Source organism: Gracilinanus agilis, chromosome 2, assembly GCF_016433145.1.
Source record: "Gracilinanus agilis isolate LMUSP501 chromosome 2, AgileGrace, whole genome shotgun sequence".
Lineage (NCBI taxonomy): Eukaryota > Metazoa > Chordata > Mammalia > Didelphimorphia > Didelphidae > Gracilinanus > Gracilinanus agilis.
Window position 1 is genome coordinate 51,848,648 of NC_058131.1, and position 16,316 is coordinate 51,864,963.

Genomic DNA, 16,316 nt, shown 5'->3' on the forward strand with positions numbered 1-16,316 from the left:
CATTCTGAAGAACCGCAGGCTGACTAGCCAGAGGCCGTAGGGACCACAGCTCTGAGGCTAGCCAGTGAGAATGTGCCCGCTCGCCTTCTCCTCCAGTTGGCTTTTTCCTGATGGTTCTCCATCTGCAGGCAGGAAGAGGATAGCCGGGCCCTGCTACAGGATGAAGAGCTGGCCACCAGGGAGGAGCCGTGTCAGGTCGGCCGCGGTGCCGACCCCAGCCCCGGCCTGGACCCCGACAACACTGACTTGGACTCTGAAGGTAACTGCCGGGCTGAGGAAGGGCAGGGGAGAGGCACGATGCTTCTCCTACCCTTCTAGGAGGATGCTGTGGGGTTCATAGACCAAAGTAGGGGGAACAGAACAGTAAGCTTAGAGAAGTTAAATTTGGGGAGGGGGACATGAGAGCTGTCTTCTAGGGGAAATGGGATGACCTAATGGAAACAGCACCTGGTTCAACTTCCAGCTCAGCCACTTACACCGTGACTTTAGGCAAGTCACTGAAACTCTCCGGACCTCAGTTTCTCCATCGGCGAAATGAAGGAGTTGGACTAGACCCCTGAGGTCCTTTCTAATGCCCTGACTCTTAATCGGAGAGACTCTCAGAGAAAATATAAGATGCTCATTTTCCTTGACCCACAAGGGCAGATCTAGGAGTAGAAGCGTAGAAGGAAATAGTCATTGATCAATCAACATTTATTAAGCACCTACTGTGCGCCAGGCACTGTGCTAAGCCCTGGGGGCACAAAAAGAGGCAAAAGACACTTCCTTTAAGGAGTTTATGATCCAATGGCAGATCCCAATCGACCCAAGGGAAAACCTCCTCGCAATTCATCAGAGATGTCCAAAAGGGGAAAAGGCTACTTCTGGAGAGCTGCGAGAGCCCTCGGGGTCATCAGGCAGAGGCCGGTGGCCCCTTTCCAAGGATGCTTTAGGGGAGGTTTCTGTTCCGATGTGGGTTGGACTTAATGAAGAGATCCCTCCCAACCTTGAGCTTCTGTAGGGATACCCCAGATACAAGTCCAGCCTGCGATCCCCAGGCTGGAGAGCAAGGGAGAAGAGGGATGCTGCAGCCCCCCTACCCCTTCATCCACCCTCCACAGACTTGCCCAGTAAGTGGGGCCTGGTGGCCGAGCGGCTGATGGTGCTTGCGGGGCGCTTCTCTGACATGCTGACCCAGGTGGAAGTGTTTGTCCGGCGCCTGCTGGAGCTCCATATCTTTAAGCTGGTGGCCCTCTACACGGTCTGGGTGGCCCTGAAGGAGGTGAGAGGCAGGGAGCAAGGATGGGGGGTCGGGGAGCCACATGGACAGCCAAGGGAGCCGGGGGGTGGTTGGGAAGGGAAGGGACCTCAGCCTCGGTCCCCTCTCCCTGGCCAGGTATCAGTGATGAACTTCCTGTTGGTGGTGCTGTGGGTGTTTGCCCTGCCCTATCCCCGATTCCGCCATATGGCCTCTTGTCTCTCCACCATCTGGACCTGCATCATCATCGTCTGCAAGATGCTCTACCAGCTTAAGATTGTCAACCCCCATGAGTACTCCAGCAACTGCACTGAGGTTTGAGGGGGCCTGGGGGGAAAGATGGGGAGGGAGGAGGTGGGGAAAAGGGAGGAAGGAGTCTTCCCAAATACTTATGCTCTTCCTGCCACCTGTTATTGTTCCCCATGGATGGTTCACTGCTTTGAACTTTGAAGACATAATGAATTTACTATTGAAATACTAATGTCTCCAGGGCAGCTGGGTGGCTCAGTGGATTGAAAGCCAGGTCTAGAGATATGAGAGGTCCCGAGCTCAAATCTAGCCTCAGACACTTCCTAGCTGTGTGACCCTGGGCGAGTCACTTAACCCCCATTGCCAAGCCCTTACCCCTCTTCTGCCTTAGAACCAATACCCAGTATTGCTTCTAAAATAGAAGGCAAGATTTAAAAAAATCCTAATGCCTCCCAACCTGCTGTTCTTTATTAAAAAACTAAAGAAATTATTTAGAAAGAAGGAAATGCCATTGCCTTTAGGAAAGTGAATCCCTTACCCCTAAAATTCTAAGCCACAGATTTTTTAGCCTGGTGTCATTGCACTTTTCAAAAAAAAATTTCTTTTTCTTTTTCAATTTGTCATTTTTAGCCTTTTAGATGCCATCTCAATAGAATTGGTTTTCTATGTAATCTTATGGATTCTCTTCTATCATTATTCTGAGAAGGGGTCTATAGGCTTCCCCACACTGCCAAAGGGGTCTGGGAACTCCATTTGAGTCCTTGTTGTAAGCCATTAATGAGGGGAGCAGAGAGTGGGTCCAGGAGAGCCCCAACCTTAGGGAAATAGGACCCTTTCCCCACTCTTCCGTGGCCCAGAGAGAGCCTTTTAGTTCCTCTTGTCACCTTTTATTCCCCTCCCGTGGTCACTGAAATGGAAAGAGCCCTGGGCTTGGGAGTCCGAACACCTGGCCTCTAGTTCCCAAGCCCCCCTTTCCCATCACTCTCTAGTCCAAAGAGGCCACCATATGTGGTCTTCAATGGTATCGTCAGGTAGCCCCTGGGGATTATGGGCTCCTCCCCCCGGGGGTCTCTCTACTCCCTGCCTGGCACCAGAAATGCTCCAAAGAGATGCCCAGGTTGGGATGGAGCACGGAAGGGGGAGTATGCAAAGGCTGGCGAGTTCAGAGGGAATCCCTGCCCTTCTGCCATGGCCATGCACATTGGTACCTTCCTCGCTGACCCTCACCCCCTTGTCCGTGTAGCCATTCCTCAACAGCACCAACCTACAGAAGTCCGAGATCAGCAATTCCGTGCTCTTCCAGAAGCCAGTGGACCCTGCCAACTGGTTTGGCATCCGAAAGGACGTCTCCAACCTAGGTTACATCCAGGTGGGTGAGGCTGGGGGAGCTTCTCCTCGGGGAAGCCTTCCAAGGGGGCTGGAATTAGGAAGACCTTCTTTCAACCTTCTCCCATCACTGAGCCAAGAGATCTAGTGGCCAAAGCCTCCAGCAGGGGAAGCCGAGCGCTAATCCTGGTTGTCAATGCCGTGTGTCCTTACGCAACATGAAGTTCAGCTCTCAGAGCTTCAGACTCGGGGAGAAAAATATATCTGGAGACTAAAGATCTGTGTTCAAATCCTGCCTCAACTCTTTACTATCTGTGTAAAGCTAGGACAGACCTTTAAAGACTTGAGTCTCAGTTTTCTCACTAATAAAATGGGGAGGTTGGACTAGCTGACTTTTAAGGTCCCTTTTTGCTCTAAATACTGTATTTCTCGTCTATAAGATGGGGCGTATCTACTCTGTGTAGGTGGCACAGGAGATCGAGCACCAGACACTTACTAGCAATGTGAGCAAGTCATTCAACCTCTCTCTCAGTTTCCTCATCTGTAAAATGGGGAAAATAATAACATCTCCCTCCCAGGGTTGTTGTGAGGCTCAAATGAGATAATAATTTATAAAAGTGCCTGGCACATAGTAAGCACTATGTTACCTGTGATGATTAAAATGAATAATAATTAATAAAATTATAATAACTGATCATACTAATTAAAGTAATTAATAAGCTAATAATAATGCCAATGGGGAACACTTTAGGTTTGCAAAAGCTCTACTAGAATGTCTCATTTGATCCTTACAGATAACCCTATAAAGGAAGTTCTATAATGACCCTCATTTTACAGATGGGGAAATTAAGGCTGCGAGTTGGTTGTGGGGTTCTAATGAAAAGAATGAATAGATGTGAAAGCACTTGGAAAAGTTGCAGGTAGGAGCAGCTAGGTGGCTGGAGATGGGGGGATCTTAGGTTCAAATCTAGCCTCAGACACGTCCTCACTGAATGACCCTGGAGAATCCCCATGGCCTAGACCCGACCGCTCTTCTGCCTTGGCACCGACAGTCAGTAGTGATTCTAAGACAGAAGGGAAGGGTTTAGGAGGCGAGGAAAAAAGCTGCAGGTGCTTCCTAGATGTGAGGTGTCCTTCACCTCAGTCTCCGGCCAGAGGCAGGCTTGAGATGGCCCCAAGCTGACCCAGACCCCTTGTCTCCAGAACCACCTGCTGATCCTCCTCCTGCTGGTGTTTGAGGCCATCGTGTACCGGCGCCAGGAGTATTACAGACGACAGTACCAGGTCGCCCAGCCCCTTGCCCAAATCGTCTGTCCCGAAGGCACCCGCCACCAGCTCGACCAGGGCCTGCTCAGCTGTGCCAAGTATTTCATCAACTTCTTCTTCTATAAATTTGGCCTGGAGGTGAGTGGGCTGGAGCTGACTCTCCGGGAGTGGGTTTGAGGGCTTGTGCTGGGGCAAAGGGGACACCGAGGCGCTCCTGCAGTGTGCCAGGTCCCAGGCTTGGCAGGGGGCAAAGGGCAGCTTTAGGGATCGTTTTCTGGACTCATTAGACCATCTAGATTTGGCCAGACCTGCTATGCTTTGTCCATGGGCGTCTACACCCCACTTGGCTCCCTCTGACTTCCATCCCTTTGGGCTTCGCAATACCAATAACTCTCTGTGACCCTCCGCACCCCTAGTGTTCTGGCCAAGCAGGGCAACACTAGACACTGCCAAGAAAGGGAAGAGAATTTTTCCTTTGTCTTTTTTTTCTTTAGCCCTGGTTGCTGGTTTCTTTTAAGCCCACCTTAATTTCCCTTAGAACTTTGGGAATCGATGAAGAGATGAGATGGGGAAAGGGAGAGGAAATACATTTTTATTCATTGCAAGTTTCTTTTTCAATAATCAGCATCAAAAATGAAAAGGATGAACTCATCACCAGAGCAGAGGAAATTAAAGCAATCCTTAGGAGCTCTTTTGTCCAGTTATCTGCCAATAAATCTGACAATCTAAGCGAAATGGATGAATATTTACAAAAATACAAATTAACCAGAAAAAAATAATTTTTAGTTTTTTTATAAAAGGCTAGGGGGCTCGGTGGACTGAGAGCCAGGGCAAGAGACCCGAACTCAGATACTTCCCAGCTGTGTGACCCTGGGCAAGTCACTTAACCCCATTGCCTAGCCCTTACCAGTCTTCTGCTTTGGAACCAATATACAAAATTGGAAACAATATACAAAAAACAATATTGATTCTAAGATGGAAGGTTAAAGGTTAAAAAGAAAAGACTAGGATGAGGTAAGGTGAGGGCTGTGCCAGGCTCAGTGCCCATCCTTGTGCCCCTCAAGGCAGTTCCCCCTATCCCAAGGAATCTCTTTTCCCTGCCTCCAGATCTGCTTCCTGATGACGGTGAATGTGATTGGCCAACGCATGAACTTCATGGTGATCCTGCATGGCTGTTGGCTCGTTGCCATCCTCACTCGCCGGCGCCGGGAGGCCATCGCCCGCCTCTGGCCCAACTACTGCCTCTTCCTGGCCCTCTTCCTGCTCTACCAGTATCTCCTGTGTGTGGGCATCCCCCCTGCCCTCTGCATCGGTGAGGACTCTGCGTGGGTGAAAAAGAAATAGAGGGACGGGCATTCCTTCAGGCTGGTGGTCCTGGCAGTGAAGGGTTATTATAAAACTCCTCATCCCTTCCAAGGCAGGAATTGGGCAAGGAAGACGGGGAAAGGCAGCCCAAAGGTGGAAGAGCTTCTGGGAGCCCGAGGGGGGCTTCTGGGTGTGCGTGGGGGTGGGGTGGCCCACTTCGAAGTGACCCCAGCCCTTGGACGCGCCATTCATGGAGCCCCGTACCTTCCCTGCAGATTATCCGTGGCGCTGGAGCAATGCCATCCCCATGAACTCTGCACTCATCAAGTGGCTTTACCTGCCAGATTTCTTCATGCGCCCCAACTCTACCAACCTCATCAGTGAGTGCCCCCGCGCCTCTCCCCCACAGCTTGGTCCCCTTAGAGAGATGCCCGGCTCCTGGCCCCATGGCCAAGGGGAGCAAGTGAGGCGGTAGCAGATAAAGCCCCCTAATGGGAGACCGAGATTATTATTATTGATCATAGCCGTTTCATCATGCTGCCTACTCTTCATTTCCAAATTAGCATAGGATGAAAAGCTTCCAAAATATGGAAATTTAGCAAAAGAAATAAAAGCTATGTGGGGGCAGAACGAACTCGCTCTCCTCCCCATCATCCTGGCCACTGTTGGAAATGTCCAAAGAATGAGCCACGTACAGACGGTGAGCTTACCTCCCAACGCCTTTATTGGGGTACAAAAAGCAGCCATTCTCTCTCCCTCTATGGCACCGCTGAACAGATGAATACTAGCAGGAGAATGCCTTGTTCCAGGATGGTTCCTATCCATTGAAAAAGAACCATCATGGCGTAGAGGATGGCATCCTAGACTTGGAATCAGGAAGCCCTGGCTGCAAATCACACCACAGAGATTTCCTAGCTGGGTGACCCTAGTTTCCTCATCTGTAAAATGAGGGAGTTGGACTTGATGGCAACTAGGTGGCCCAGTGGGTGGAGCACTAGACTTTGAATCAAGAAGACTTATCTTCCTGAGTTCAAATCTGACCTCAGACACTTCCTAGCTGTGTGACCCTGGGCAAGTCACTTCACCCCCATAACCTATCCTTTATGGCTTTTCTGCCTTGGAATCAATACATAGTATTGGTGCTAAGACAAAAGGTAAGTGTTTTAAAAAAAAAAATGCTGGGTTGGGGCAGGAAGGTAGCATAGTAGATAGAGAGGGCAGATAGGAAGTCCTGGATTCAGATTTGACCTCAGATACTTCCTAAGTGTGTGACCCTGGGCAAGTCATTTAACCCTGTTTGCCTAGCCCTTCCCTTTAGTCTCAGAGTTGTTACTAGAACTAGGAGGGGTAAAAAATCCAGACTTCCTGAGCAGCTGAGATTCTAATCCCAGCTCTGACATTCCCTAACTGAGAGGTCTTGGGGAAGCCACTTTCCTGACTGAGCCTCTTTCCTCATCTGAAAAATGGGGAGAATAATCCCTGCCTTGCTGATCTCACAAAGGTTTTTTTGGGGGGGGTCATATATTCTTTTATTGTGAAGTCTCTCTTTATTGTTAATCCTCATCATGAAACCATGCTTCACATCAGTAATTAAGGATACCAAGTCCAGCCCTGACTGCAGCCAGAGGTTTTCTTTTCTAAATTTAATTTTCCTTTTCTCGATGATTCAAAATCAATTTTCTCTCCCTCTCACCTCCCACCATTGGGAATCTCCTCTTCCCGAAAGTCCTCATAATAAATATTCGGTCAGACAAATTGGATTTCCCCCAGTGGCCGTGCCCAATAACGTGTGTCTCCCTCTGCTCTTGAGGCCGTTACCTCTCTTTCAGGTGAGGGGGAGCATATTCTGTCATCAATTCAATGAAATCGCCAAATTCTTCAGAGCTCTTAAAGCTTTCAAAAGTGTTATCATCAATAACTCTAGTCCAACTATCAATAATATGGAATTTGGTCTTGATCAATGATACATGTAAAACCCAGTGGAATTGTGCATTGGCTACAGGGTGTGGAGGGGGGGGGGTTGGGGGAGAGGGAAAGAACATGAAATATGTAACTAGGGGAAAATAATCAAAATTAAAATTTAAAAAAAAAAGTGTTATCGTCAGAGGATCAGAAAGGATTATGGATCTGAAGACTCCTTGGACAGCCAAAAATGGCACCCACATTCCAAGAGCCGTGCCCAGATTTCTCTGGTCTTTGTAGAAAACAATGTGCTGATTTCGAGGAATCTGCCTAATTAAAAGCTTTAATTGCCCTCTGAAGTTATTAAAATGATGAACTACTAACTCCAGTTTCTCTTAGGACTTTGGGAATCAATGAGGAGATGAGATGGGCAAAGGGAGAGGAAATACATGTTTATTGATTGCAAGTTTCTTTTTCAATAATCAGCATCAAAAATGAAAAGGATCACCAAAGAAGAGGAAATTTTCTGTCTTGAGTTGGGAGAGAATCCCAAACACACACACACACACACACACACACACACACACACACACACACACACACGTAGCCACANACACACACACACACACACACACACACACACACACACACACACACACAGTCACGTAGCCACACAAACTAAGAGTCTAGAGCAGTGATTCCCAAAGTGGGTGCCACCGCCCCCTGGTGCTGCAGTGATCCAGGGGTGCAGTGATGGCCACAGGTGCATTTATCTTTCCTATTAATTGCTATTAATTTTTTTAATTAATTTCCAGGGGGCTAAGTAATATTTTTTCTGGAAAGGGGGTGGTAGGCCAAAAAAGTTTGAGAACCTCTGGTAGAGGCTATGATGAGAGGCAGAGCCAGGGAGTGTTCTGGCCCGATACTATAGCCGCTGCCTTTCCAGTTCCCTTCCCCGCACCATGTGGGATCCTGGTTGTGTCCTCACATGCACACCTGAGCTGCAGCAGGGACTGACTGGCTTCTCCTTCTCTGGTCCCCGGCAGAGTGCCAGGGACAGACATCCAGGTCCATGTGAGCCAGGGCAGACTTACTGATGGATGATCAAGGCCAGACCTGGGGCCACAGAGCAGGCAGCCCACCTGCCCCTCAGAAGCCCTCCTCCTGCACCCAGCCGGTCCTCTATTGATGTTGCCTCCCTTCCCTATCTGCCCACAGGTGACTTCCTCCTGCTGCTGACTGCTTCCCAGCAGTGGCTGGTGTTTGTGGCCGAGCGGACCGAGGAGTGGCAACACACAGCTGGACCCAACACGGATTACCTTGAACCACTGCGTGGGGAACCGAACCCTGTACCCAATTTCATTAACTGCAGGTGGGCTGGGGAGCCAGGACAGCCACCGAGGGGGCAGGAGGACCACCGAGGAGTGGGAAGATCAAAGGGGAATTAGGTTGCTGACCAGCTATGAAAACTTGGTCAATGTACAACTTCTCTACACCTCAGTCATCTCTTCTGTACAATGGGGCATACCATTCCTGAGAGCTCTCAAGGGAGGCAATGTATTCCGTCTTTAAGAAGAGTTTGACTAGCCAGTTAAAAGGGGTGCCATGGAGGAGATTCCTGCTCCAGTAGGAGTTCTGCTTAATAATCTCTTAGATCCCTTTGGACTCTGAGAAACTAATGTTTTTTATAATTCTACCATTCTTCCCTTTCCCCATTATTAATCTCACCTGGGCAGGGGGGCAGGAAAGGACACCCTTTGTGGCCATGTCTCAGTGGTGGCATGCTGGACAAGTCACAGAACCTGATTTCTGAGAACAGATGGCTTGAGATCCAGTCCTGGATTCAAATCTGGCCTCAGACACTTCCTAACTGTGTGACCCTGGACAAGTCACTTAACCTCCATTTCCCAGTCCTTCTTGCTCTTCTACCTTGGAACCAATGCATAGTATTGATTCTAAGATGGAAGGTAAGGGGTATAGAGTGCCAGCCTGGCATTTGCCCTTTGCAAGAGCTGGACTCTGGTCCCCCCAAGGCTGGCCAACCCTCTCTCTCTCCTCCCACCCCATAGATCCTACCTGGACATATTGAAAGTAGCTGTGTTCCGCTACCTCTTCTGGCTTGTGCTGGTGGTGGTGTTCATCACGGGCGCCACTCGCATCAGCATCTTTGGCCTGGGCTACCTGCTTGCCTGTTTCTACCTGCTGCTCTTTGGGACAACCCTGCTGCAGAAGAGCACCAAGGCACAACTGGTGCTGTGGGACTGTCTCATTCTCTACAACGTCACCGTCATCATCTCCAAGAACATGCTTTCGGTGAGCATCCAAAGCCCAGCAGGGAGGGAGCCTTCGCAGCTGCCCTTCCTAGGAGGAGCCCTCGGCCCCTGATAGCTCCATCTCCCCTTCTCCCCTCCTCTCTTGCAGCTCCTCTCCTGCGTCTTTGTGCAACAGATGCAGAATAATTTCTGTTGGGTCATCCAGGTTTTCAGCCTGGTGTGCACAGTCAAAGGCTACTATGACCGTGAGTGGAAGAGAAGGGAGAATGATGATGGTGGGGATGATAACTACTATTTACAGGGGCGTTTAGGGGTGGAAAGCACTCTTAAAGGGTTATTTCAAGAGATAGCTAGATGGCTTAATGTACTGAGAGCCAGGTCTAGACATGGGGGATCCTGGGTTCAAATTTGGCCTCAGACACTTCTTAGCTGTGTGACCCTGAGCAAGTCACTTAACCACAAATGCCCAGCTCTTCTTACTGCTCTTCAGCCTTGGAACCAGTGCACAATATTGATTCTAAAATGGAAGATAAGAGCTTTAAAGAAATTATTTTGTTGGGTAAGAGGGTGAGAAGTCAAGACCGGAGCCCTGATGTTTGTGGGCTGGGGAGAAGGGAGCTTTCAGAGAGATGGAAAGAATTCAATTGGTAACCTGGAGGGCCTTCAGCGAGCTCTCATCCATGCTGATGGATGCTGCTGAGTGCGTTGTGGGTGCTGGATTTTAGGGGGACCAGGATAAATGGGGGATGTAAATATGGATAAAGTAGGGGTCCCCCCAAGGTGTTGGGGGGACGGGTAATTTACTTTGGGGGCCCCGGGTGAGCCAAGTGCTGGGATGTGTCTCTTTAGCCAAAGACATGAGCAAGGACCAGGACTGCATCCTGCCCGTGGAGGAGGCTGGCATCATCTGGGACAGCATTTGCTTTTTCTTCCTCCTCCTGCAGCGCCGCATCTTCCTTAGTTACTACTTCCTGCATGTTATGGCTGATCTTCAGGCCACCGCGCTACAGGCCTCCAGGTGCGGAGAAGGGGGAACAGAGGGGCAGGAGAGATGCCTGAGAAACGGTGGCTTCTGCCTCTGAAAAAGATTCACTCTGCCAGGCTGGCATTCGAGAGGCTGTGACTTCTCTCCCTCCTTCTGGGTATTGGCAAGGAAGTCTGAGCGAGATGCCCAATGGGCAGTGGGACTTTAGTTACAGATTTGTTGTTCAAACAACCATTGCCTCAGCCAACAGAATCAGCCAGTCCGTCAGTCAACAAGCATCTCAGCCAACCTAATCAATCATGGATCCATCTATCAAGGAGGATTTACTAAGAGTTTTTTTTTTTATATGTTTTTTTTTTATATGTTTTTTTTTTTAAACCCTTGTACTTCGGTGTATTGTCTCATAGGTGGAAGATTGGTAAGGGTGGGCAATGGGGGTCAAGTGACTTGCCCAGGGTCACACAGCTGGGAAGTGGCTGAGGCCGGGTTTGAACCTAGGACCTCCTGTCTCTAGGCCTGACTCTCAATCCCCTGAGCCACCCAGCTGCCCCCGATTTACTAAGAGTTTTGGGCTCATAATATGCAATTTCACTTCGTTATACTTTTTTCTATGAAAAATTGAAAACAGCTGAGGAAGAGATATTAGTATATTGCCCTTAAATATGACGTACAATTTGAAGCAAAAATTTAAAGAAATACAAACACTTTAAGTTCAATACTAAATCTGAGCTGTTCTCAAATGCTACTTAATTTGAAACAGTGTCATGTAATAGAAAGAACGCTGAGTCGAAGGTGAAACCTAGGCAACAGCTCAGCTACTGCTACTTGGGTGGCCTTGAGCAAGTGACTTCCCTATTCTTTAAAACAAAAGTGTTGGGAACAGCTAGGTAGCACAGTAGATAGACTGCCAGGCCTGGAGTTTGGAGGTCCTGGGTTCAAATATGGCCTCAGACACTTCCTAACTGTGTGACCTTGGGCAAGTCACTTAACCCCCATTGCCTAGCCCTTACTGTTCTTCTGCCTTAGAACTGATACACAGCATTGATTCTAAGATGGAAGGTAAGGATTAAACAAAAAATGAGGGGGCTGGATGAGATGATCTCTACGGTCCCTTCCAGCTATGATTCTGTGACCTAGATTTTCTTCCAAGTCTTGGATAAAATGCAAATTCCTGCCCTACTGTGAATTTTTCTTTGACCTCTGAGCTCATCTCATCCAATCCCTTCATTTTATAGATGAGGAAATGGATTCAGAGAAATTAAGTATTTTATCTAGTCACTCAGTCATTCCATTAATAGTGGTTTGCATTGAATCCTTAGGTTAATTTATTATACACCAAACTTACACTTAGATTTTATATTATTATGTTATATAAACATTAATTTAATAATATTGAATACAGTGTTTTATAGAAATGTTTAATTAGTACAAGAGATAAAAACACTGGAGACTCTCTGGGTGAATATAGAGTATTCCATAGAGATCAAGGGCAGGGAAAGAATAAGAACAGAGAAGCCCCCTTATCTCCCTCTGTTGTGAATTCAGGACTCACAGTCCCCAGAGAGTCTAGAATATGGTACCCCTTCCTCTCCTTGCCCTGTAGTGGGCTGTGCTTGAAGCTGTTACATATTTGGGCATCTTCCTTGACGTCCCCTACCCTGAAGGTGGGTAGGGCAGTGTCTGTCTCGATGGCCAGTCCAAGGGCAGTGGAGATGCAATTCTGGAAAATAAATCTCTTATGAACTCTGTCTATAGCTTCCATGGAGAATCTGGAGTCCCAGGGATTAATGGCTAGCTGATTTGATGGAGTATACCCTCATTACTGTATTAGGCTCTGTAGGGGTACAGAAACATGTAAGACTTGGTTCCTGCCCTCAGGGGCAAAGAAACAGACAGAGACAGAGACAGAGAGGGAGAGAAAGAGAGAAAGGGAGAGAGAATGGGAGGGAGGGAGAGATGGATGGATGGACAGATAGAAGGAATGCTTATTAATCACCTACTATTGATTTTATATAATTATATTCTATAAAAATTATTTGAATAATATTGAATCTTAACATTTTATAAAATGGATTTTATAGAATTACATGTACTATGAGCTCTTAGGCACTGTGGTAATTTCTTAGGCTACAGATAAAAGCAGGCCCTGCCCTCAAGAAGATTCTATTTTCTCTCTTCTTTCTCTTTCTCCTTCCTTTCTTTCTCCTTTCTCTTTCTGTCTTCTTTCTCTCTCCTTTCCTTTTCTCTTTTTTCTCTCTTTCTCCTTCTCCCTCTTGCTTGCTCTCTGAGTCTGTGTATGTATCTCTCTCTGTAGGGGATTTGCTCTATATAAGGCCTCCATCCTCAAGAGCATCAACTTCCACCGGCAGGCAGAGGAGAAGTCCTTGGCGCAGCTGAAAAGACAGTAAGCGTTCTTTCATCCCTCCTAGGACAAAGCCAGCTATAGGGCCTTTGAGGCAGAGCGTCAGCCTCGAGGCAGCTGCCCCAGCAAGGGAAGCAAAGTGGTTCTAAATAAATGAAGAATGATCTACTTAACCATCTCTGAAATGGGTCAGGGGTGTTTACACACCTTTTGGGAGGGGGAAAGCGGAGCATGTGCTGAATGAATTGTATTAAGCCAAGCTGGAAGGATGGCTTTGAGGGCTTCTGACCTCACCCTTTTCTCCTGCTAGAATGGAAAGGATCCGGGCCAAACAGGAGAAGCATCGTTTGGGGCGGACATCTAGTGAATGCCCCTCGGACCCAGATCAAGATCCAGGTGAGAGCCAGTCTTGGCTTGGGGACCCTCCGAGGACTTCCCACCCAATCCTGAGGATGGAGACTAGATCTAATCATTATACTTCCCAACCAATTCCCACCCCACCTCCATCCCATCCCCAGTTTGCCATGTCAGTCATTATACCACTGTTAAGACCAAGGGCATGTTGGGGGGCAATAGCAGAGGGGAGGCTCACTGCCTGGGCTGACAGGGCACCGAGCTGAGAATTCTGGAGAGAGTTCTGCTGGGCACTGCCCACCTTGCCAAATGTCCTGTTCTTCTGTTTGACCCAATGTGTCTTTGTCTGTGTTGTACAGCCCTTCCTACGTGGGCCATATGACAAGGCAGAAACAGCCTCAGAAACACACACACCCCTACCTATACACGCACCCCCAACATCAAGTGCCACTTATGCCTCATCTGAGTCAGGGAGGACATCACTAGCCCATTCCCTGTCCTTTTCCTGCCTGTCAACTGCCCCCCACCCCCATCACCAGCCCCCAATCCAGGGTCTCCTGGGGCCAGCATCTCCCCAAGGTCCCACGCTCCCTCAGGGCGACATATTTCACACTCTCATCATGCCCATTCTGCAGAGCCAGGTGGCCCAAGCGGCTCTTCCCAATCCACAAGGCGATGGTGGCGGCCCTGGTTAGACCATGCCACAGGTACAACTCCCTCCTCCCTGGCTGGGGCCTCAGCAGGTCTGCTGTCCAGCCCCAGCCCCGCAATACTAACTGGATTGATGCCTGGAGGGGTTCCCTTCTCGCTACAACTAGGACCCCATGACTAAGCACGACCCTTGCCGCCTTGGTGGCAGAACTCCTGATAACTTCATGTCCCTTTTTCTTCCTCCCTTTTTTCTCCCTCCTTTTTTCCTTCCTCCTTTCTCTCTTCTTTCCCACCTTCTCTGGGACTCATCCCCCATGTGTAACACAAGAAGATTGGACTAAGCAAAGAAATGATGGCCAAAGATATTCTGATCCCCTCTCCCAGCCTCCCATCCCAAATGAGGACCACAAATAACTCAGAGAGATGCAGTGATACAGTTTCCCTGATCATGGGGCAAGCTTTTTTTTTTTTTTAAACTCTTACTTTCTGTCTTAGAATTGATAGTAAATATCAGTCCCAAGGCAGAAGATTGCTAAAGTCTGGGCAGTGGGGAGTTAAATGACTTGCCCAGGGTCACATGGCTAGGGAGTGTGTGAAGTCAAATTTGAACCTAGGACCACCTGGCTCTATCCACTGAGCCACCTAACTGCCCTTCCCTTTAGTTTTTTTTTGTTTTTGTTTTTGTTTTTGTTTTTTTATTTTAAACCCTTAACTTCTGTGTATTGACTTATAGGTGGAAGATTGGTAAGGGTAGGCAATGGGGGTCAAGTGACTTGCCCAGGGTCACACAGCTGGGAAGTGTCTGAGGCCAGATTTGAACCTAGGACCTCCCGTCTCTAGGCCTGGCTCTCAATCCACTGAGTTACCCAGCTGCCCCCCTTCCCTTTAGTTTTAGCATTATATGCTCTTTTTAAAAAAAAAATAAATTTTACTAATATATTTGATTTTTAAAATTTTTTTAAAAAGAATTTTTTAAACCTTTACCTTCTGTGTACAATACAATACTGTGTATTGGCTCCAAGACAGAATAGTGGTAAGGGTAGGCAATGGGGGTCAAATGACTTGCCCAGGGTCACATAGCTGGGAAGTGTCTGAGGCCAGATTTGAACCTAGGACCTCCCGTCTCTAGGACTGGCTCTCAATCCACTGAGCTACCCGGCTGCCCCCAATATATTTGATTTTTATATCACCTAAATTTCCTCTTCTGAGTTTCCCTTCTTTTTCCCCAAAGAGCCTTTATATTTTCTTAAGAGTTTTTTCCCCCAAAAGTCTTTATCTTCTTTCCTCCTCTATTCTCTCTCTACTTGTCTCCCTCTTTCCTTTCTCCCTTTTCTCTTCCCTCTGGTCTCTGGGTTTAGTGTGGGGCTGGATCTTCCCAGTGCTCCCTTCTTCCCTTAGTCCTCACCTTGTCCCTGTCTTAGTCTCTGACTTTGGCCCTGTCCTCGTCCTGTTCTTCACCCCGTCCCCATCCCCGTATCTGTCTCGTTTGACGTGCTGCTAATCCTCCTGGTGCTGTGGTTGCTGCTGCCTGCGCTTGCTTTTGTTCGCCTTGCTTGGCAATGCATGATGGATGCGCTTGTTTCTCGCCATCCCTTCTCCTCTGGATCTGATGGTTCATCCAAGATGCACGACGGGGCAGGGAACAGGGGAGCATCAGACGATGAGGTACTGTTGGGATAGCAGGGGCACTACCCCGGGCCCTCGTCTCTTATTAAAACTACCCAGTGAGATTGGCTGCCCTGAAAGCTAGGGAGGGAAAAGTAGAAATCCTTCTCAAGTCCTATCCCAGGTGACATCCTGCTAGTTTACTCCCTTCCTCAGTTTCCTTCTTAGGATCAAAAAAAGTATTCCTTCTCCCTGGAGTTTTCTAGGCCCTGAAGTCCAGGCTTTATAGCCATCAGCAGCTCATTTTCCACCCTCAGAGAGAGCTCAGCAAGGCTCCTCTTATCTTTTCTTAGGTGGGCACGGCCAAATCTGGGTCTACTCTGTGATAGTAGTAGAAATAACAGTAGTACCTGATAGTAGTACTAAGCTCTAACTAATCACTCTCATCTGCCCTCTAAGGTCTGCAAATAGCCTGACATACACTATCCCACTTGATCCCCCAAAGCCTCTTCAAGAGAGCTACCAAGGGTGTCATTATCTCCATTTTACTGATGAGGAAACTGAGATTCAGGGAAGGGAGATGACTTGTCCAGGGTCATACAGCTAGGAAGCTGACAGAAGGGGAATCTGTGATCATAGGTGCCCACAGCTCCTCTCGGTGGAATGGGTCCGAGTCAACTCTTAAAAGGTGACTTCAGCTCCTTCTACCTATAGATCCACTCTAAGCTAGGAGAATTGGACCATGCCAGGGGGAAGGGCAGGGAGAGGGGTTGCTCAGAGACTCTGATCTAGGACCCCAGG

General features: G+C 48.4%; 1 protein-coding gene across 1 annotated transcript in view; it reads left to right on the top strand.

Moving 5' to 3' along the window:
- PIEZO1 (piezo type mechanosensitive ion channel component 1) overlaps positions 1 to 16,316 on the top strand; it is a 148,801-nt gene that overhangs the window by 110,843 nt on the left and 21,642 nt on the right. The window contains exons 18-31 of the mRNA XM_044659390.1: positions 129 to 259; positions 1,101 to 1,261; positions 1,376 to 1,552; positions 2,730 to 2,855; positions 4,016 to 4,216; positions 5,186 to 5,390; positions 5,659 to 5,763; positions 8,504 to 8,657; positions 9,355 to 9,598; positions 9,707 to 9,803; positions 10,408 to 10,576; positions 12,858 to 12,947; positions 13,216 to 13,301; positions 13,895 to 13,966. Coding sequence (XP_044515325.1) covers positions 129 to 259; positions 1,101 to 1,261; positions 1,376 to 1,552; positions 2,730 to 2,855; positions 4,016 to 4,216; positions 5,186 to 5,390; positions 5,659 to 5,763; positions 8,504 to 8,657; positions 9,355 to 9,598; positions 9,707 to 9,803; positions 10,408 to 10,576; positions 12,858 to 12,947; positions 13,216 to 13,301; positions 13,895 to 13,966 — 2,018 coding nt within the window. The remainder of the gene's footprint in view (positions 1 to 128; positions 260 to 1,100; positions 1,262 to 1,375; positions 1,553 to 2,729; positions 2,856 to 4,015; positions 4,217 to 5,185; positions 5,391 to 5,658; positions 5,764 to 8,503; positions 8,658 to 9,354; positions 9,599 to 9,706; positions 9,804 to 10,407; positions 10,577 to 12,857; positions 12,948 to 13,215; positions 13,302 to 13,894; positions 13,967 to 16,316) is intronic.